Source organism: Schistocerca gregaria, chromosome 9 (assembly GCF_023897955.1).
Source record: "Schistocerca gregaria isolate iqSchGreg1 chromosome 9, iqSchGreg1.2, whole genome shotgun sequence".
In the NCBI taxonomy this organism is placed as follows: domain Eukaryota; kingdom Metazoa; phylum Arthropoda; class Insecta; order Orthoptera; family Acrididae; genus Schistocerca; species Schistocerca gregaria.
Window position 1 is genome coordinate 98,625,796 of NC_064928.1, and position 21,664 is coordinate 98,647,459.

The following is a 21,664-nucleotide window of genomic DNA, read 5'->3' on the forward strand; positions in this document are numbered from 1 at the left end:
CCTCCCCCGATGCGGTGCTTTAAGTGCTGGAAGTTCGGCCATATGTCTTCTCGCTGCACTTCCAGCCTCACATGTCGAGATTGCGGACGCCCATCACATCCCAATACTCCATGTGCCCCGCCTCTCATCTGTGTCAACTGCGGGGAGCACCATTCACCTTGCTCGCCAGACTGCCGAATTTTCCAGAAAGAGCGTAAAATCATGGAATGCAAGACCCTGGACCGACTAACCTATACTGAGGCCAAGAGGAAATACGACCGACTCCATCCTGTGAGAATGACATCTTCCTACGCTGCTGCTACAACACCTGTGCTAGCCCTGTCTGTTTCTCCAATTGTGGCCGGATCGACGAGTAATAAAACTCGTCCTGCCCCCTCGCCAGTGGGGGGGGCTCTACCCACCGGGTTGCTCCTGCGCCACCTACCTCAGGAGCAACACCATCCCACCCATCGGGGACGTCTGTCCCCACTTCTCAGCCGTAGAAGCGTCCAACTTCTTCGGCTTCTCACGCTCGCAAGGGGTCCCTTGGGTCCCTCCCTTCCCAGGTTTCCGCCAGCGAGAAGCCTGACGACGGACAATGGCGTAAGTGCCCGCAATCAGCTGGTCGTAGGGCTTCCGGAGACTGAATCAGTGAAGCCCTCCCAGCCGGTGCGACCCAAGGAACGGCGTGAGAAACTCAAGAAGAGCTCTCAGCCCAAGGAACTCGCGGTGGCAGCCATCCCACCGCAACCTTCCAGCTCTGTGTCTGAGGATGCGGTGGAGATTCTGGCGTCCGCTGAGGACCTCGATCTCGCCGGTCCATCAGACGCAGTGGAAAGCACTCTCACAGGTGCTAAATCGGAAGCAGCAGGTGACCCAGCGGCGTAATCTCCCTTCCCAGTCCCGTCAAGCCTTTCTCAGCCATGGACAACACCATCCTCCAGTGGAACTGCAGCGGTTTCTTCCACCATCTAGCTCAGCTCCGCCAACTTATCAGCCTTCACCCTTGCCTCTGCATTGCTCTGCAGGAAACTTGGTTTCTGGCAATGCGAACCCCCGCCCTCCGTGGCTACTGGGGTTATTATAGAACCGGGCAGCTTATGAAAGGGTGTCTGGTGGCGTCTACATCTATGTCCTGAACTCTCTTCACAGCGAGTCTGTACCTCTCCACACACCTTTAGAGGCTGTCGCTGTTCGGGTGTGGACGCCACAGGCTGTTACCGTCTGCAGTCTTTACCTTCCACCGGATGGTGATGTCACGCAGCATGTCCTGGCTGCTCTGATAACTCAATTGCCTCCACCTTTCCTGTTACTGGGCGACTTTAACGCCCATAACCATCTGTGGGGTGGGTCAGTGGCAACAGGTCGAGGCGCCATCGTTGGGCATTTATTGGCGCAGCTCGATCTTTCGATCTTAAATGATGGTGCCTTCACATACTTCAGTGTGGCGCATGGCACATACTCCGCCATTGACCTTTCCATCTGTAGCCCTAGCCTCTTACCGTCTGTCCTATGGAGAGTGCATGACGACCTGTGTGGTAGTGACCACTTTCCGATCTTTCTGTCACTGCCACAGCGTCAGTCTTCTGGGCGCCCTAGCAGATGGGCTATGAATCAGACTGACTGGGACTTGTTCCCCTCCACTGCCGCTATTGAGCCTCTCTCTAACGATGTCATTGATGCAGTGGTTCAATCGGTCACCACTGGCATCGTTACTGCCGCCGAATCTGCCATTCCCCGTTCTTCTGGGTCCCCTCGTCGGCGGACTGTGCCTTGGTGGTCGCCTGAGATCGCTGAAGCGATTAAAGCTCGCCGGCGGGCGCTCCAGCGTCACAAGCGACATCCCTCAATCGACCACCTTATCGCCTTCAAACGGCTGCGTGCGCGAGCCCGCTGCATTATCCGCCAACGCAAGCAGGAGTGCTGGGAGCGGTATGTGTCCACCATTGGCCTCCATATCACTCCATCGCAGGTCTGGGCCAAGGTTCGCCGCCTCTATGGCTATCTGGCCCCTGTCAGTGTCCCTGCGCTCTCACTGAATGGAGCAGTTTGTACTGACTCCGACGTCATTACAAACCGCTTGGCAGAGCACTTTGCTATGAATTCCGCTTCTGCCAACTACCCCTTGGGCTTCCGCTCCATTAAGGAGCGGATAGAACGTCGGAGTCTCTCTTTTCGCACTCACCATCCTGAATTCTACAATGTTCCATTCAGTGAGTGGGAATTTCGAAGTGCCCTCGCCGCTTGTCCTGATACCGCTCCTGGGCCAGATAGCATCCACTCGCAGATGCTGAAACACCTTTCAGTAGACTGCCAGCGATGCCTCCTCGATCTTTACAATCGTATTTGGGTCGAGGGTCAGTTTCCGTCGCAGTGGCGGGAAAGTCTTGTTCTCCCCATTCTGAAACCAGGGAAGAACCCTTTGGAGGTGGACAACTACCGTCCCATTCGCCTCACCAACGTTCTTTGCAAGTTGCTTGAACGGATGGTGAGCCGGCGCTTGAATTGGGTACTGGAGTCTCGAGGCCTTCTGGCTCCGTCTCAGGGCGTGGTTCCGTAAAGGCCGCTCCGCCGCTGACAATCTGGTGAGCCTGGAGTCGGCCATCCGTACTGCCTTTGCCCGCCGTCAGCATCTGGTTGCTGTCTTTTTCGACATGCGGAAGGCGTATGATACGACATGGCGTCATCACATCCTTTCTACGCTTCATGAATGGGGTCTTCGGGGCCCTCTGCCGATCTATATCCGCAATTTTCTGTCGTATCGTACCTTCCGCGTGCACGTCGCGGCCTCATATAGTTCCTCCCAAGTCCAGGAGAACGGTGTGCCACAGGGTTCTGTTCTCAGTGTGTGTCTGTTTTTAATAGCTATTAACGGGCTCGCTGCGGCCGTGGGAAATACTGTCTCCGCTTTCCTGTATGCTGACGACTTCTGCCTTTACTACAGCTCTATTGTCATTGCAGCTGCTGAACGTCAGCTACAGGGCGCAATCCGCAAGGCGCAGTCTTGGGCTGTAGCGCACGGTTTTCAGTTTTCCGCAGCCAAGACCTGCGTTATGCATTTCTGCCGGCGACGCACTGTTCACCCGGAGCCGCGGCTTTATCTTGGCGGCGAGCTTCTTAAAGTGGTGGAGTCACATATGTTTTTGGGGGTGGTTTTTGATGCCCGGTTGACTTGGCTGCCTCATATTCGGCAGCTTAAACAGGCGTGTTGGCGGCATCTAAATGCTCTGCGTTGCCTGAGTCACACCAGGTGGAGCGGCAACCGATCTACTCTCCTACGGCTTTATCAGGCGTTAATCCAGTCCCGTCTGGACTACGGGAGTCTGGCTTATGGCTCAGCATCCCCATCTCAATTGCGGGTGCTGGACCCAATCCTCCACAGCGGGATACGCCTTGCCACTGGTGCCTCCCGAACCAGCCCTCTGGACAGCATACTTGTGGAGGCAGGTGTCCCTCCACTGTGGTTACGACGCCAACAATTACTGGCTGCTTATGCTGCCCATGTTTTTAGCTTGCCCGGGCATCCAAATTATCGTGTCCTCTTCCCGGAGTCAGTCGTTCATCTGCCAGAACGTAGGCCCCAGTTGGGTTGTCCGATCGCCGTACGTGTCAAACAGCTTCTTTCCTGCCTTGGGTGTTTCCCTGTTCCACCTCCTTTCCGGGCCCCTCTGCGTACACCCCCGTGGTGTGTGCCTCGCCCTTGCCTTCAGCTCGACTTGGCACAGGGCCCGAAGGACTCAGTCCCTCCGGAGGCCTTCCGACGCCGCTTTTATTCCATCCTGGACACGTATCAGGGCTCTGGCGTTGTCTACTCCGACGGTTCGATGGTTGCTGGTCTAGTCGGTTATGCACTAACTCTAGGCGACCATTCTGAACAACGTTCGTTGCCGGATAGCTGCAGTGTTTACACTGCTGAGCTGGTCGCCATCTTTCGTGCCCTAGAGTATATCCGCTCCTGCTCAGGTGAGTCCTTCGTTATCTGTAGCGATTCCCTGAGCGGTTTACGAGCTCTCGACCAGTGTTTCCCTCGTTCTCGTCTGGTGATGTCTATGCAGGATTCGCTGCATACTCTCGCCCGTAGCGGCAGGTCTGTGGTCTTTGTTTGGACCCCAGGCCATGTTGGTATACTCGGCAATGAAACTGTTGACCGCCTGGCGAAAGAGGCCACCAGTGCGCCATCTCTGGAGATTGGCCTCCTGGCGGCTGATTTGCGGGCAGTCTTACGCCGCAAAGTTCTCTCGTTTTGGGATGCTGAATGGCGCGGTCTGACCACCCCTAACAAACTCCGTGCCGTCAAGGACACGACGACTGTGTGGCGGTCATCCATGCGAGCCAACCGCAGGGACTCAGTCGTCCTTCGTCGGCTCCGCATTGGCCACACCAGACTCACGCACAGATATTTACTGTGTCGTGAGGATCCCCCTCTTTGTCGTTGTGGGGCGTCCTTGACGGTGGTCCATATTCTGTCGGAGTGCGCCCTTTTAACCGTGCTCAGGCAGATTTTTGCAATGCCTGACACACTCTCTGCTCTTTTATCAGATGACTCTGTCATGGTGGACTTGGTTTTGTGTTTTATTCGGGCAGGGTTTTTTTTATCCTTTCATCTGAGTCTTTTAGTGTTGATTCTGGCTTTTAGCCTCTCATTTTAAACTGAGTTTTTAAAGTGTTCTTGGTGGTTGGCTTTTCCTCTTTCTCTCTACGGTCGGCCAACCACCGTCACACTGTGTGTTTTAATTTGTTTTGTCCGGTCTCTGTCAGAGTATTTCATGTCCTGTTTCGTCTGCTGTCTTTCCTGTTGTTCGTTTTTTATTCTCTTCGGGCGGTTTTAGTTTTTATGGAACAAGGGACCGATGACCATAGTAGTCTGGTCCCTTTAATCCCACAAACCAACCAACCATCTCTTCGCGAGATATACGTAGGAGGGAGCAATATACTGCTTGACTCCTCGGTGAAGGTATGTTCTCGAAACTTCAACAAAAGCCCGTACCGAGCTACTGAGCGTCTCTCCTGCAGAGTCTTCCACTGGAGTTTATCTATTATCTCCGTAACGCTTTCGCGATTACTAAATGATCCTGTAACGAAGCGCGCTGCTCTCCGTTGGATCTTCTGTACCTCTTCTAGCAACCCTATCTGGTACGGATCCCACATCGCTGAGCAGTATTCCAGCAGTGGGCGAACAAGCGTACTTCCTTTGTTTTCGGATTCCATTTGCTTAGGATTCTTCCAATGAATCTCAGTCTGGCATTTGCTTTACCGACGATCAAATTTATATGATCATTCCATTTTAAATCACTCCTAATGCGTACTCCCAGATAATTTATGGAATTAACTGCTTCCAGTTACTGACCTGATATATTGTAGCTAAATGATATGGGATCTTTCTTTCTATGTATTCGCAGCACATTACACTTGTTTACATTATTAAATTGCCATACAACTTTCAAATTTTACCGTTCGGGAAGCCTTTTGCCTAACGCCCAGCTCGCTAGATATAACTGAAAGAACGAAGTACTGTGAGAAGGAAGAGAGAGAGAGAGAATGTGTGTGTGTGTGTGTGTGTGTGTGTGTGTGTGTGTGTGTGTGTGTGTGTGTGTCCACTTCAGAATGGGAGAAGGTTTGGCGTTTTTACTCAACCACTTTGTTTCCTTCCACATAATATACTGTACCTATGTGCACGTGTTTCTGCTAATAGGCACAAAAAGATGGCTGCTCAAGTCTATTGTTATCCAGATAATGTTCACACAATATATGCATTGACTGCCTCAGCCCACGCGACCTCATGATGCTCTCTTGTTTCCTCAGCTGTCAACTGACTTCAGTCCGACGCAGAACCGCAGCGAGTGCTTCGCCTTCCGCAACTTCACGGCTGGCGAGCAGGTCTTCATACACTACGGCGTGCGGCCGAACTCGGACCTCTTCGTCCACATGGGGTTCGTCTTCCCAGACAACGAGCACGACTGCGTGAGGCTGCGACTGGGGGTGAGTTCACCGCAGTCTCCGCTGTGCATGCCGTGTGCTACTGGGTGTCACCAACAGGGCTCTCACATGTCGAGTTACAGTAACTGAAGGTGATGCCAGGTATGTTGAAATGGAGTAACTTGAGGTAATGGCAGGTCTGTTGCCGTGGTGTGACTCGTTATTCTTTGACCGTGTGCTTGAGTATCACAAGCATCATATTTGTATAGTTACGTTTGTAAATATATAGCTATACAGCGCGTATCAAAAAGAATCATCCGATTTGGCACGTCTATATTTCTAAAACTAATAAACACATGGAAAAACTGGTAGAAGCCGACCTCGGGGAAGATCAGTTTGGATTCCGTAGAAATGTTGGAACACGCGAGGCAATACTGACCCTCCGACTTCTCTTAGAAGAAAGATTAAGGAAAGGCAAACCTTCGTTTCTAGAATATTTAGACTTAGAGAAAGCTTTTGACAATGTTGACTGGAATACTCTCTTTCAAATTCTTAAGGTGGCAGGGGTAAAATACAGGGAGCGAAAGGCTATTTACAATTTGTACAGAAAGCAGATGGCAGTTATAAGAGTCGAGGGACATGAAAGGGAAGCAGTGGTTGGGAAGAGAGTGAAACAGGGTTTTAGCCTCTCCCCCATGTTATTCAATCTTTATATGGAGCAAGCAGTAAAGGAAACGAACCCGCATCTCGTGGTCGTGCGGTAGCGTTCTCGCTTCCCACGCCCGGGTTCCCGGGTTCGATTCCCGGCGGGGTCAGGGATTTTCTCTGCCTCGTGATGGCTGGCTGTTGTGTGATGTCCTTAGGTTATTTAGGTTTAAGTAGTTCTAGTTTCTAGGGGACTGATGACTATAGATCTTATGTCCCATAGTCCTCACAGCCATTTGAACCATTTTCAAATTAAACGAAAGAAAAATTCGGAGTAGGTATTAAAGTCCATGGAGAAGAAATAAAAACGTTGAAGTTCGCCGATGACATTGTAATTCTGTCAAAGACAGCAAAGGACTTGGAAGAGCAGTTGAACGCAATGGACAGTGTCTTGAAAGGAGGGTATAAGATGAACATCAACAAAAGTAAAACGAGGATAATGGAATGTAGTCGAATTAAGTCGGATGATGCTGAGGGAATTAGATTACGAAATGAGACACTTAAAGTAGTAAAGGAGTTTTGCTATTTGGGGAGCAAAATAACTGATGATGGTCGAAGTAGAGAGGATATAAAATGTAGACTGGCAATGGCAAGGAAACGTTTATGAAGAAGAGAAATTTGTTAACAACATCGAGTATAGATTTAAGTGTCAGGAAGTCGTTTCTGAAAGTATTTGTGTGGAGTGTAGCCATGTATGGAAATGAAACACGGACGATAAATACTTCGGACAAGAAGAGAATAGAAGCTTTCGAAATTTGGTGCTACAGAAGAATGCTAAAGATTAGATGGGTAGATCACATTGAATGGAATTGGGGAGAAGAGGAGTTTGTGGCACAACTTGACTAGAAGAAGGGATAGGTTGGTAGAACATGTTCTGAGGCATCAAGGGATCACCAATTTAGTACTGGAGGGCAGCGTGGAGCGTAAAAATCATAGAGGGAGACCAAGAGATGAATACACTAAGCAGATTCAGAAGGATGTAGGCTGCAGTAGGTACTGGGAAATGAAGAAGCTTGCACAGGATAGATTAGCATGGAGAGCTGCATCAAACCAGTCACAGGATTGAAGACAACAACAACAACAACAACAACAACAACAACAACAACCATAAACATATACAATGAATTTAGTTTTTTGATGAACAGGTAACTCAAAAAGGTTTTTGTCATACATTTTCAAAGGTGTTCATTATGCCCCTTTTGATATGCACAAAATATGTCAGTGCGGTATTCAAATTGTTCCCACATTGTAGCAAGCATGTCTTGAGTTACAGCTGCCAAAGCTTCTGTTATGCAATATCTCAGTTCATTCATTGTTATTTGTAACGGAGGTATATAAACGGTGTGTTTTGTAAATCCCCATAAGAAATAATCACATACAGCGAGGTTCGGTGACCTTGGAGGCCAAGTAATGTAAGGCTGTAGGAGGATCCGTAGCATACCTAGTACGAAAGTCTTGCTGAAGCTGAACAGCTATTAATAACCCGTACTGCGTAAAACGTAGAACAGAAAACGCTTCTTGTTGTGCCGACACCATTTTTGCGAGAACTGAAGTGGGCGCACACTGTTGCTACCTAGCGGGAACCATGTAAAGAGTTTGCTCTTTCCTTTGGTTTAAAAATTCCCGCACTTCCACATGCAAGTTCCCCACTCTGTGAGTAAAATCGTTCGAATCGTTGTCCAAATGTGGTAAAAGAAACTTCGCGAGCATATCGAGATATGTGCTTCCTGTAACAGTGTTCTCGGCAAAGAAAATGGACCATAAACCTTTTCATGTTGACATAGAACCCATTAAATTTTGGAGAGTCCCTCTCATGTTGTACAACTAATGTGGCTATTCCATACCCACATTATGACAGCTTACCTTTCAATTCTAATGTATTGTTGCCTTGTCACCAAGTACTAAGCGTGAAAGAAAACTGTCATCCTCCAATTTACCAAGGACGAAATTACAGACTCCACACGTTGTTTGTCGTCTTCGCGAAGAGCTTGCAGTAGCTGAATTTTGTATGGTTTCATGTGTAATCGTCGACGCAACACACGTCAGTCAGACATGAGGGGCATGTTGAACTATTAACCTGCACGGCGATCGGATTTCTGCGGACTTCTTGTGAAACTATGGCTTGTGAAACTATGGCGGATGCGTTCAACATCTGTGTCAAACACTCTGGGACGGCTCGGCAATTTGCTTTTACACAAACAATCTGTTCCTCGGAATTGCTCGTGCCCTCGTCTAACGCTCCGTGCCGTAAGAGGATCCATACTGTACCTAATACGAAAGTCTTTCTGAAGCTGAACAGCTATTAATAACCTGCACTGCGCAAAACGTAGAACGCAGAACGCTTTCTGTTGTGCCGACACCATTTTTACGAGAACTGAAGTGGTTAGAGTTGTGGCGATTCGTGAATGAGTCGTTCTTTTGAACGACTCTAAATAAAGAATCATAAGAATCGAATCGTGATACGGACGAATCGTCGTTCAAAAGAATCATAAGAACGATTGCGTGTTTCCGAGTCGTGACGATTCCAAGTTCCAACGATTCATCGATTCTTAGCACGCTATGCTTCGAAGGCAACTTCCAAATCATGCTGAGTCGTGCCGAATGATTACGGCCGCCAGGTGGCAGTTAAGTGGAGGATGCGTGTGAACAAAACGAAGCAATTTTGCACCACCTTTCGCACAAATAGACTCCGCTTTCCTGGCATACTCAAATAAAACAATAGATACGATCAAATCAAACGTGACCTTTCATCAATTAAGGCATTGCACGTATAAATTGAGAATCACATCTGTAACGTCATATGCATGTTTAACTCATAAATAAACTATTTCTGGCATATCTTTATCATGTCACAGTTCGATTCTAACCCCACTGACAATTTCAGACATGTCCTGCCATCTGTGAGTAAGATGTAGAACTTTTTGCATTCCGTAAGAATCGTGCCATCGCAGACTAGAATGAATCGTGAACGAATAGTAGGAATCGATTCGCAATGTGAGATTGAATCGTAGGAATCGAATCGGGAAAAAGAATCGTGTTGCCCAACTCTAGAAAAGGCGCACACGGCTGCTACCTAGCGGCAACCATGTACCCAAACTCGAGAGTTTACTCTATTCCAACAGTACGTTGTTCACGGACATGTCTCGAATAATATTATTATGATTTTTTAAATATCAAATGATCCTTTTTGGTACACCCTGTATTATTTCTTCCTGTGTACTCGCATGTTCTGACTGGGAATATTTATTATTAGTACCCCGATATTACTGTAATTTGTTCGGCGACGTTGGCGGACGGTATCTGGTTAGTTGTTCCTTTTTCGTTGCTATACAGTTAACCAGAGATGAACTGCCTTGCTTGTTCGTTGGTATAGTGTCAAACTAAGAAGAGATCAACACGTTGCAGGGCATGCATGTTCGAAGGAACAGGCACTGCGGTGACTACAGTTGCTAATCTGGACAACCTTCAGCTGTGTAATGGAATTACGATATTGAAAATTTATGTGGGACCGGGCAAGAGTGTACCCAGGATCTGAACTACGGGGGGGGGGGGGGGGGGGGGGGGGCAGGTCATACTAGTCTCAGGAAACAAGGACTCGAGACAGCATACAGCACTTCTTATTAAATAAAACAGTACACCAGTGAAAAACTGCGAATATCTTCTTGGGGGGGGGGGGGGGGGGAAGCTGCCCCTCTCTGGGTACGCCCATGGGACCGGGACTTGAAGACGGATTCCCCACTTGTTGCGAGCCTTTGCCGTAACCACTTCGCCTAACTAGGAACGCTTCACGGCCACGCCCAAACCTCCATATGTTGTCGTCCTTGTGTCTAAAATGTCGTCGTTCCATTATGAAGCTGAAACTGTGAATACATTTTATGTAGAGATAAAAACTTTTTCTTCACAAGACATTCACCTTAGCCTTCCTTTAAATAATTTTCCATTATATGTGGTACATTCGCTACTTGCATATCATTTTCGCCTTCTTATAATCAATCTTTTAATATTTCGAAAACCTGTAATTCCCGAATTCGATAACTTTTTTTCATATTATTAGTACAGCAATATGTTAACGGTGATTGCCTCGCATTTCGTAACTGTATAAAACATTTCATGTGATTCATCAATCGTGTAAAGCTTCCAGTGAAACTCGGTGAATCTGTCAGATTAAACTCTTCAAAAGTTTCTGTTTTATTTTCACACTCCGCCAATAGAATATTTATTTCCACGCTATACAGCAGCATAACTTGACAATTAACCAGATACATTGCTGTCGTGATAAATACTACATAGCCTTCTGTAAGTTACACAACCTTATGGTAGCAGATGAAACATGCACTCCGTCTTCAGGCCACGAGTGGCCTACCGGGACCATCCGACCGCCGTGTCATCCTCAATGGAGGTAGGATGGGCGTGGGTCAGCGCACCGCTCTCCCGGTCGTTATGATGGTATTCCTGACCGAAGCCGCTACTATTCGGTCGAGTAGCTCCTCAATTGCCATCACGAGGCTGAGTGCACGCCGAAAAATGGCAACAGCGCATGGCGGTTGGATGGTCCCCCATCCAAATGCCGGCCACGCTCAACAGCGCTTAACTTAGGCGATCTCAGGGGAACCGGTGTATCCACTGCGGCAAAGCCGTTGTCTAGATGAAACATGAAGGCTCAATATTACAAAGGTTAAATTCATACGACCTTTACATGCCATATTTTGATCTGATCTAGTCAGATTGAAACCTGTTATCAAAACTAGAGGTCTAGGCGGTGTATTGCATTCATTAAGCTGAATCACTGCGTCGCTCCAGCCAATCTGACACGGTAATGCGGCGACTGGAGGTAGTTCAGGATCGCTGACTGAGTGTGAAAGGTATCGCCTCCGTATGTGGCATTTGCGTGTGATCTGTACACACAGTCCTGCAAAATGACCTGGAAATGAGGAGAGGGACCTCCAGTGATTCCCACTAATACCTCAAGCCTGCGTGGGTGGTAATTTGTCAGGCGGTGTTGACATGTGCGGCGGCATTAATGCAACTTTCTTTTCAACAATTGTGACAATTGACGAGACATAGATGTTGTTTTTCAATCCTGTTACGAAGCATCAATCAGCTCAATGAAAACACACGCTCACTGTCACAAAATAAAAATCGTGCGAGGCCCACTACTGAAAAATTTATGACGGCCGTGTTTTGGGACAACAGTGACGTAATCCTTACTCATTAAGTTTCAGAGGGCAATACAGTGACAAGTACAGTGTGTAAACTTTTAGATGGCAGACCTCTCCCTAGTCCTGAATCGGTAGTAGTCGCTAAACGTCGGGAGGCTTCGGTAGGCACGCAGTTTCGACTGCTGCCAACATTACGTGGCTGACTGTGTTGTACAAGGTAGCCATTGTCGTCTGCTTCGTTATTGTTTTGCGCTGTACTGTTCTGCGTGTTTTTATTGTGCAGTTGTGCTAAACATTATCAAAATGAGTGAAGAGGCAGTTGCTGGCCCATCTCGGGAGTCGCCAACAACCTCTACCGGTAGGCCTCTGGTTAGAAGGAAACCAGTATTACGTAAATTATATTGCGTGTGTTTGAGGCATTCTCGAGTAACGTCGACTCACCACCTCCTATCTCAAAGGCAACTAACGCTCACGACTGTATAAAGCGAGCCTGATTTTCATCCTCACAATGATGTTACTAGCGTCATTTTTATGCGACTGGCGCGAAATATGAATGGACATAGTGTTTCAGACAAACATGCCTACTAACTTTCGTTTATGTCGCGAAACTCCTCCTTGGTATTGCAATATTTTCCGTCCGTATTGATATAATTTTGTAGATATTTTCAGTGGTATACTGGAACACTGCAAAATGTTTAGCGAATACCGTTAGCAATATGGACGTAATAAGTTGAAGCGTCATGCTAGATGCGAGAATGAAGAGCAAAAATATAGTAAGGGATGAACTTTTTTTCTTTCAATATGGAGGGTGACAGCGAGAAAATGTTTCGTAAAGGTTTGAAATTATGTGTAAAGTTCGTTGCAACACACACACACACACACACACACACACACACACACACACACACACACACACACACACACACACAGAGAGAGAGAGAGAGAGAGAGAGAGAGAGAGAGAGAGAGAGGCACGACTGAACAGTCTGTTAAAATTTTAAATCTGGCTTAATTCACGGAGGAATTAACTCATACGGTTGTAATGACATGAGGTTTTATTGAAACTGAAAACATGTGCAAAAACTGGCCAACATGTGACACATGAGGAGCGTAAAATGAGCTGTAGTGAAAGAGGGATTCAGAAGCGTCAGCAATCGCAGCTTGACCAGAAAAGACAGTATGGCGTTCCACCCCATACAGCTACACATGTGAAAGATCTCTCTGCCATCGTTTATTGAGGATCGCGTGACTTGCTAAGCCACCACTTTCCGTCATACACTATGTGATCACAAGTATATGGACAGCCCCCCCCCCCCCCCCCACACACACACACTACTCAAACAAAAAAGAATGCGTTTTGCATACTAGGTGCATTGTGCTACCACCTACTGCCATGTACTCCGTATCAGCGACCTCAGTAGTCATCAGACATCGTGAGAGAGCAGAATAGGGCGCTCCGTGGAACTCACGGACTTCGAACGTGGTCAGGTCATCGGGTGTCACTTGTGACATACGTCTGTACCCGCGATTTGCACACTCCTAGACACCCCTAGGTCCACTGTTTGCGATGTGATAGTGAAGAGAAAACGTGAAGGGACACATACAGCACAAAAGCGTACAGGCCGGCTTCGTCTGTTGACTGACAGGCCGCCGACAGCTGAAGAGAGTCGTAATGTGTAATAGGCAGACATCTATCCAGACCATCACACAGGAATTCCAAACTGCATCAGTATCCACTGCAAGTACTATGACAGTTAGGCAGGAGGTGAGAAAACTTTGATTTAGTGGTCGAGCGGCTGCTCATAAGCCACACATCATGCCGGTAAATCCCAAACGACGTCTCCCTTGGAGTAAGGAGCGTAAACATTGGACGAATGAACAGACGAGAAACATTGTGTGGAGTGACGAATCACGGTACACAAAGTGGCAATCCGATGACAGGGTGTGGGTATGGCGAATGCCAGCGTGTGTAGTGCCAACGGTAAAATTCGGAGACGATGGTGTTATCATGTTTTTCATGTAAGGGGCTTTCGCGCCTTGTTGTTTTGCATGGCACTATCACAGCACAGGCTTACATTAATGTTTTAAGCGCCTTCTTGAAGAGCATTTCGGGGATAGTGATTGTGTCTTTCGACACGATCGAGCACCTGTTGATAATGCACGGCCTGTGGCAGAGTGGTTTCACGAAAATAACATCCCTGTAATGGACAGAGTCGTGACCTGTCCTTAGAACACCTTTGGGATGTTTTGGAACGCCGACTTCGTGCCAGGCCTCGCCGACCGACATCGATACCTTTCCTCAGTGTAGCACTCCTGAAGAATACGATGCCATTCCCCAAGAAACCATCCAGCACCTGATCCAACGTATGCCTACGCGAGTGGAACCTGTCATCAAGGTTAAGGGTGGGCCAACACCATATTGAATTCCACAATTACCGATGAAGGCATCCACGAACTTTTAAGTAATTTTTAGCCAGATGTCCGGACACTTTTGATCAGATAGTGTACTTGGCCTCTCCAGACCTCAATCCGTGAGTGATTATTGGCTGAAGTGTTATCTGAAGTCGCACGTCTACCGCGATCGTCCGACCTCATTATGGATCCTAAAAGACTACATCCGACGGCCATTTCGCACATTATCTACTGATACGCTGTTAATAACATTGTCCCTCGACATAATGTTGCTGATGTATGACGGCTGACATGTTGCGGATTTGTTATAAAGAACATCGTCTTTACTAAAAACCATTTATTGTGGCATGTGTGTGTAATGTTTACGTCTCTGCCTTACTCATTTCTAGCACGTGTGTCAATTTTTATCTCTCTGTCTACATTATTCCGTTAAGTGTCGGATTTTCAAATGTTAAACGACTTTTGGGTCACCCTGTACAAACATACATTTTTATAATACGTACGAATACATCTTTTTCCGTCATACAACCAATACGGAGGACCTAGCTACGCTGAAGTCTATAGTAATGTAAATAGGAGAGATATTAGAACGCGTGCAGATTTACCTCTCTCCACCCGCGGTGGAACATGTACATTGTTGAACACTTTCCGGAAATCTGGGAATACAGTATGTGCCTGTTAGCCTACACCCGTTGAAGAGGAAAAGTACTGCTTGCTGTGGGTTTAAAAAAAAAGTAATAAAAAAATCTCCAGCATACATTGCACAGAGGCTTGCAGAGCACGCATCTATGTGCAGAGGTAACTATTTCAGATAAAAACGAAGCCTGCCACTTTCTCACGTTCCTGTGTGGTACTGCGCAATTCTTACAAGGTCTCCTGTTTTCTTCTGCACAGTATAGTCACACAAAAAATTTGAAACTTCTGTTATTTCTCATTGTAGTATCCACGCAGCCATATGCACTACTGTATGATTCTTTGGCCACTGTGAATGTATCTACAGGAGTCTGTGTTAACTAATGGGAAATAACTGAAGCAACAAGGATGCAACTGGAGACTGTGCACGCAAAGTGTGTATTTCCTTACTGGAAAGAGCCAAAAATCGTTTGAGGCCGGGACAGGTGCGTACCGAGCACAAGAAACCACTTCAAAGTGGTTTTCATGAAGAAACTCCTACGTCACATATGCCCGATGCGCTGGTGCATTGTCTTGCTGAAAGAGCAGACGTGCAGCGATTTCCGACAACTTTTCCCCTCAATGCTGGAGGGAGATTGTTCCTCAAACTATTTTAATGTCTTCTACAGTGTGTTAACAGTAAGACGGCAGAGTTGTGCGGGGAGAGGAGGAAGCAAGCATTTGCTGGCGAGGGGGAGGAGCCGTTGGGGGGGGGGGGGGGTTGACAAGGCACGCCTACCAGTTGCAGTGCTGGTACTACAAATTGGGCGTCATGCTTAACATGCTTACACGATTGCTGGCGGTGGTGGTCACAGAATATACAGTCGCAAGGTGACCGCACTCCGGACCACCGCGTGGTACTACCGGGAGGAAAGATCGTCGTGTTAGGCATACGGCTCCGGCTCATCATACAGCATCTGCAGCAGCAATTTGAGCAGCATCTGCCACCGTAGTGACACAGAAAACTGTTACAAATTGGTTACTTCAAGGACAGCTCCCAGCTAGATGCTCTGTAATGTGCTTTTCACAGACACTAAACTACCACTATTTGTGACTGCAGTAGTGTTGAGCGAGAGCTCGTTGGAGGGCAGAATGGAAGTCTGCTGTGTTTTACAATGAAAGCTAGTTCTGCTTCGGTCCCACAGATAGCTGTGTGTCGTTTAGGAGGCTAGTTGAGGGCCTGTATGCAACTTGTCAGTCTACTAGACACACGCGACTGGCACCTGCAGTTGTGGTGTAGGTTGTGATTTCCTATTACAGCAGGACAACTCTCGTGGTTATCCCTTACTGCTAATTTGTACATCAGTCTTGTGATTCGATCTGTTGTGCTGCCATTCATGAACAGCATAGCAGGGGGCATTTTCCAGCAGGATAACACTTACCTATCTGCTCGAGCATCAAATCTGTCTCCGATTGAGTACATAAAGGACATCGTCAGACGGTAACTTTGGCGTCATCCACAACTGGCCTCAGCCGTCCCTGTACTGCCTGACCGAGTGCGACAGGTGTGGAGCTCCGTCCCACAAACTGACATCTGACACCTGGCACCTGTACGAGGCAATGCATGCACGTTTACACACTTGCATTAAACATTCTGGCAGCTACACCAATCATTAAGGTATCAGAATTTCACATTACCAATGGCATTTCTATCGTTTGCATTAACCTGTGATCTTGCAATGTTAATCACTTAAATATGCTACTTACAGAGATGCATTCCTGAAATTTCATTGCTCTGCATTTATTATTTTTTGGTGTTCCAGTTTTTTTTACCCATCAGTGTGTATACAACACACAGCTCAGAATGTACGCTGCTATAAATACAGAAATGCGTGAAAAACTGCTGCATCATTCGTGATGTTTAAATTTGTTATTACTAACCTGCTGAACTGATTTTTATGAATTTTGGTAAAGAGATAGCTTTAAACCTTTGTAGGAACGTACACAACTTTAGAAAGTGTGTAGTACAAGATACTTATTGACTTGAAGAGTTTTATATGAATTTGACTTTTGAATTGTTTGAATTGTTTGAATTGTTTGAATTGTTTGTGTAAATACCTTTCTCGGTTGGTATGTGTTGTGTGATACGATTCAAATTAGTGAATAAAATGCATATAGAATCTTCAGTGTATTTATTCCATACTTCCACACTGTTTGTTGCATAGTGTATAGCTGCTATGTGCATTATCCATAATTTGAGAACAAGAGACCTTATTGACTTGCAGCAAAGTTTACACATAATTTCAAACCTGTACAAAACTGGTTCTCACTGGCAACACCCACAAAATGATGAAAGTTCTTCATGCAGTAGAACTGTAGCATCAATCATGACATAATGACTTTTACATTTATTGCTTCTTTGAAACTAACCACATTTAGCAGATGGTATTGATATATGCTGCTGAATGCACGTTCAAAGTTATGTCATTGTATGATACACAGTTTAGGGGATATGAGGGAAGGAGGAGATGGGCAGAGAGGGGGAAGGAGGAGAAGGAATGATAGAACTGAAATAAGTACATTCCAGGGTAACACCAGGTACTCAGCTAATTTATTAATAACTTTGTTTCACTAATTAATATCAGTTTTCACGTAAAGACATATAATGTATAAACCAGTTTTTGGTGGCACCATTTTTATTAGTACAGCGTTCTGAACATTTTAATTTCATAGTTTGGTGTTGAAATACAAGTTATAATATTCACTCAAATAATAATGTTCACCATTCACATTTTTAAAGGATACTTATGGTCCCTGCATACAGATAAAAAATCAATAATATACTTGACAAGGTGTGGAAAGCAATCTACAATATTATGGATTACATCTCAGTTGTCACTGACAAGTACCAAGCTGGATAGTTAAACATACATTCATGTTTGTCACATGTTTCAGGTGAGCCGCTCGGATGCTCTAGCAGCAGAGAGGATATCACTGCTGGCACGACTCGGTCTACCATCTGCCGGTGACTTCGCTCTTCGACCAGGACCCGACCCAGTTGAGGGTCGCCTACTAGCTTTTCTGCGAGTGTTCAGCATGAACAAAGGTGAGTGTGCAGCATGAACAAAGGTGAGTGTGTGCATGTCTCCCCCCTCTTAGGCATGGGATGCATTTCTCCATCCTCTGCCCTTTCCTCCCCCCCCCCTCCACCCTCCTTTTCCTTCCTCCTCACCCCCATTTTTTCATATTTTTCTCTCATCCTACTCCACCTCCATATACATCTACACGTACTCTGCAAACCATCTGACTCTTATTTTTAGCAGGACAGAACATGAAAATATTAGCATTACTTCAATCATTGGCATCTAGTGTGATGTCCCAGTCAAATTTTGAGCAGATGAACATGAACTGGCCATAGGTGACCATCCTGTTCAGAATACGTGCTCTAAAGATTGCCTCACAGATCTAGATGTATCAGACCTCATAATATGCAGCTAGGGGTGGAACAAAATGTCACCTTGATGTGTTCAGAGGCGCAAAGTAATTTTAAGCTTGACTGAACGCCAAAAAAAATGTGTTTCAGATTCCATTTGTAAAAGTCTGTTTTGTTAAATTTTAAGACTGTACCAAGATTTTGTTGTTATATATGCAGATGGATCTAAGCAAGAGAATGCTCTCTATTGTCAGCACTTTTCCCTAGTAAGGTTTTGAGTTTGCTTCCCAGAATGTTTAATAAATTATGATGCAGAGGTATGCAGTGTCCTGAAGGCACTGGTGCGAGTATGTATGCATCACAACAGAGTCTTCCGCCTTCTCTGACTTGCTCAGTGTCCTATAATCAGTACAGAAGTAGTATCCAGTAGGGTGTGGGGTGGGCGGGGGGGGGGGGGGGGGGGGGGGGAGAGAGAGAGAGAAACAAATTGAAAACCAACCACGATGCATGACAGTGGATCCAAGACGAAGGCAAGGAGGTGGTCTTTTGTTGATTCAGGTACAAGTAAATGATGCAGCTGACAAAGTAGCCAAAGAAGCATGTAGAGATGGTGTTGTAATTAGGTGCACAAATATGGTTCCTCACCTCAGTCGAGTTATGATTCATTTACAGCATAGTTGACTGAGCACCAAAGCTGCACATATGTATAGTTGCCCTAGCTGCGCAGATGTGTAGCTGGCTCTTAATTAGGATTTGTCCAAGCTTAGTGATGTTTTCAGTTCTGTTTTAAGTGCCTAACAACTGCTCAGCACATCAACTACATGAAAAGGTTTTACTTGTACTTTCTCTATTAATTAAACATTTACAGTACATCTCTAACATGATTTCACAGATGTGAAAATTACCGAACTATCAGTTCAATAAGTCACAGCTGCAAAATACTAACACGAATTCTTTACAGACGAATGGAAAAACTGATAGAAGCCGACCTAGGGGATGATCAGTTTGGATTCCGTAGAAATGTTGGAACACGTGAGGCAATACTGACCCTATGACTTATCTTAGAAGAAAGATTAATGAAAAAGGCAAACCTATGTTTCTAGCATTTGTCGACTTAGAGAAAGCTTTTGACAATGTTGATTGGAATACTCTCTTTCAAATTCTGAAGGTTGCAGGGGTAAAATACAGGGAGTGAAAGGCTATTTACAAATTGTACAGAAAGCAGATGACAGTTATAAGAGTTGAGGGGTATGAAATAGAAGCAGTGGTTGGGAAGGGAGTGAGACAGGGTTGTAGCCTATCGCCAATGTTATTCAATCTGTATAATGAGCAGGCAATAAAGGAAACAAAAGAAAAGTTTGGAATATGAATTAAAATCCATGGAGAAGGAATAAAAACTTTGAGGTTCGCCGATGACATTGTAATTCTGTCAGAGACAGCAAAGGACTTGGAAGAGCAGTTGAACAGAATGGACAGTGTCTTGAAAGGAGGGTATAAGATGAACATCAAGAAAAGCAATACTAGGATTATGGAATGTAGTCGAATTAAGTCGGGTGATGCTGAGGGAATTAGATTAGGAAATGAGACCCTTAAAGTAGTAAAGGAGTTTTGCTATTTGGGAAGCAAAATAACTGATGATGGTCGAAGTAGAGAGGATATAAAATGTAGACTGGCAATGGCAGGGATAGCGTTTCTGAAGAAGAGAAATTTGTTAACATCAAGTGTAGATTTAAGTGTCAGGAAGTCATTTCTGAAAGTATTTGTGTGGAGTGTAGCCATGTATGGAAGTGAAACGTGGACGATAAATAGTTTAGACAAGAAGAGAATAGAAGCTTTTGAAATGTGGTGCTACAGAAGAATGCTGAAGATTAGATGGGTAGATCATATAACTAATGTGGAGGTACTGAATAGAATTGGGGAGAAGAGGAGTTTGTTGCACAACTTGACAAGAAGAAGGGACCGGTTAGTAGGACATGTTGTGAGGCATCGAGGAATCACTAATTCAGTATTGGAGGGCAGCGTGGAGGGTAAAAATCGTAGAGGGAGACCAAGAGATGAATACACTAAGTAGATTCAGAAGGATGTAGGCTGCAGTAGGTACTGGGAGATGAAGAAGCTTGCACAGGATAGAGTATCATGGAGAGCTGCATCAAACCAGTCTCAGGACTGAAGACCACAACAACAACATCAACAACTCTAACATTCAGGAGTTTTGACATCTTTGTCTCCTATCAGTGGGAGCTCACCTTCCAGTATCGTCATCATCAATAGCAAGAACATCTTGTGAATAAGTATGTGGTGTTTCCCCTACAAGTCCATCCTGCAGCACCTTACTCCCACTGGTCCAACACCTTTGCCCCCTGCTCCTGCCCTCTTTCTCGCTGCTCATCCTTTCTGGCATGTAGAATCACATACAGCCTACCTTATCACTGATACCCAGCCACAGCTAATAAATTCATAGATCTTGCTCTAAGTATGAGGACAGTCGGAAGAGTTCACGGTATGATAGTAAAAGTGGGAATTTTTTGTTTTCAAAAACTTTTTATCTTTCAACATGATCTACATTTACGTTAACATCTCTCATCCTGTGGCATTATTCTGTTTCTGTATTGTTCCTCTAGAAGTGCAGCAAAATACTTCTTTAGAGCTGCAGTTGCTTCTTGGTTCAAATAAAACATTAACCAGCAAGAAAGACTTTGTTTTGGGGAGAGATGAAGTCAGAGGGAGCCAAATCTACTGAACAGCACAGATATTCCGAAACTTCACATTGCAGATCTCTCTGTTTTCTCATCGCCAAGACACTTTTGTTGGCAGAAGTATTGCCTTGATGAAAGATGATACTTATCTTTTTCAAACAGTCTCTTTCCTCAAATTCTTGCACCCGATACATTAGAAGTTTATGATAATGATCGAAAGCTACTGTTTCACATTTTTGAAGACTGTCAGTAAAATTTCTTTCTGATCCCATGCATTGGGATGCTGTTTCCTACTGATGACACAGTCTTTACCTTCCTTGGAACTGAAGAATCACCTCTTGTCCACTGTCTGGATTGTTGTCTCAATTGTAATGTGTAGTTGTCAAACCATGTTTCAACCATTATCTTATACTGCTGCAGAAAACTACTTTGATTTCTACAAATATGCACCAAACACTGTTCACATCTTCGTGTCCCAACCTTCTGGTATGATATTTTGCACGTTATTTAAGATTTATGATATGATTAAGCTCTTCATCCTTCAGTGAATCAGTTTGGAAACTTTCACGGGCTCATTTAAATTGAAGAGTCCATTTCTCATGATGGGAATTCAAGGAGAAGAGTCACCATACAGATTTATGAGTGTCAGTTGGCATAGAAGATTTTTAAAATATAATATTCAACCACGGGGGTAAAAAGTTATGCCTGTAGTGGTGCAATATGTGGGTGAGACAGAACTTTTCAGAGAATCCT

At 45.6% G+C, this 21,664-nt stretch overlaps 1 protein-coding gene across 6 annotated transcripts in view; it reads left to right on the forward strand.

Moving 5' to 3' along the window:
• The window catches only part of LOC126292242 (actin-histidine N-methyltransferase), a 518,712-nt gene that overhangs the window by 339,114 nt on the left and 157,934 nt on the right, over positions 1–21,664 (forward strand). For 3 of the 6 annotated variants that reach the window (XM_049986132.1, XM_049986135.1, XM_049986133.1), the window contains exons 8-9: positions 5,782–5,958; positions 17,738–17,888. The exons of 2 other annotated variants lie outside the window; for them this stretch is intronic. In XM_049986132.1, coding sequence (XP_049842089.1) covers positions 5,782–5,958; positions 17,738–17,888 — 328 coding nt within the window. The remainder of the gene's footprint in view (positions 1–5,781; positions 5,959–17,737; positions 17,889–21,664) is intronic. One more of the 6 variants, XM_049986136.1, reaches the window with a different exon arrangement.